The sequence below is a fragment of the Morone saxatilis genome, unplaced genomic scaffold (assembly GCF_004916995.1).
Source record: "Morone saxatilis isolate NCDOM2014 unplaced genomic scaffold, NCSU_SB_2.0 Contig9, whole genome shotgun sequence".
Classification (NCBI taxonomy): Eukaryota; Metazoa; Chordata; class Actinopteri; family Moronidae; genus Morone; species Morone saxatilis.
In genome coordinates this window covers 11,396,771-11,397,804 of record NW_023340268.1, presented here as the reverse complement: position 1 = coordinate 11,397,804, position 1,034 = coordinate 11,396,771, and the positions used below count along the sequence as shown (strand labels likewise).

Below are 1,034 nucleotides of genomic sequence, written 5' to 3'. Positions count from 1 at the left end.
GACTTTCTGATTTGTCGACAGGTGGCTGTTTGCTCTCTGCACCCATCAATGACAATCGGTGATGGTCGCTCGTCCACTTTCAGTTGTTGTTGAGCACCCACCATGAGGCTGTGGAGGACACACAGAAGAAAAATAAAAAATAGATTCATTCAACCCTCAAAAATTACCCCAATCAATCAGACATTGAACACATTCCCCTCACGCCCGCAGTGTGTGTGTTTTGTGTATCTGACAAATTTACTCAGCACTGCCCTCTGCTCTGTTTGTGAGTGGTTGTGTGACGAGGGTAATGATGCTTGTGAGGCTGAATTTATTGTAATAATGCAGGAAAAGTAACACAAAGACGATTGCTTAGGACACAAGCGCTGGAAAAAATGGTAATAAGTGGACAAAAGCTTATCGTGATCGAAAGTATGAAATGTTTGATTCCAGAAATCTGACTGTTAAATGTTCTTTTACATAATTTAAATCCACAATTTATCCAGTTTGACAAAGAAACAAATAAATAAATAAAATAAAAATTATAATTAATAATAAAAACAAAACTAAACAAATAAAAAACTAAACACAATAACATAAAAAAGCTTTCTACCTAATCTCATGGTCTCTTCTTCTGGAGACCCTTAGTTGTCATGGAGACTGAAAAAAGTTAGATTATAACTTTAAAGAATATTAAGATTTGTTGAGTTTATTTAGATTTTTAAGATTATAACTGTATTATTTCACAAGTATTTACTTAAATCACTCCCTTTGATAACTAATCTCTCCATCCAGAGGAATGTCATGAAATGAGCTTTAATGAATGTTCTTACCAGGAACCAGCATGGTGGTTATGGCCTCGGGAGTCTCCAGGAAGTCCACGTTTCCCCTCTGGAAGGTCTTACTGTAGTTGGTCTGCAGGTGACTGTGCAGAGGAAAGAAGAAGGAAGAAGATTAAGTTACTGATGGTGGATAAGATGTATTCAGTTGTTTATAATAACAGTCATTATTAACATTTAGGAGGATCTATTGGCAGAAATGGAATTATATGGAAC

General features: G+C 36.0%; 1 protein-coding gene across 1 annotated transcript in view; it reads right to left on the bottom strand.

The window, feature by feature from the left end:
* Window positions 1-1,034, bottom strand: part of necab1 (N-terminal EF-hand calcium binding protein 1) — a 37,995-nt gene continuing 36,961 nt past the window's right edge. Inside the window, exons 12-13 of the mRNA XM_035681396.1 lie at window positions 813-904; window positions 1-108 (exon numbers count right to left, since the gene is read on the bottom strand). Of these exons, the coding sequence (XP_035537289.1) occupies window positions 80-108; window positions 813-904 (121 nt within the window). The 3' untranslated portion in view covers window positions 1-79. The remainder of the gene's footprint in view (window positions 109-812; window positions 905-1,034) is intronic.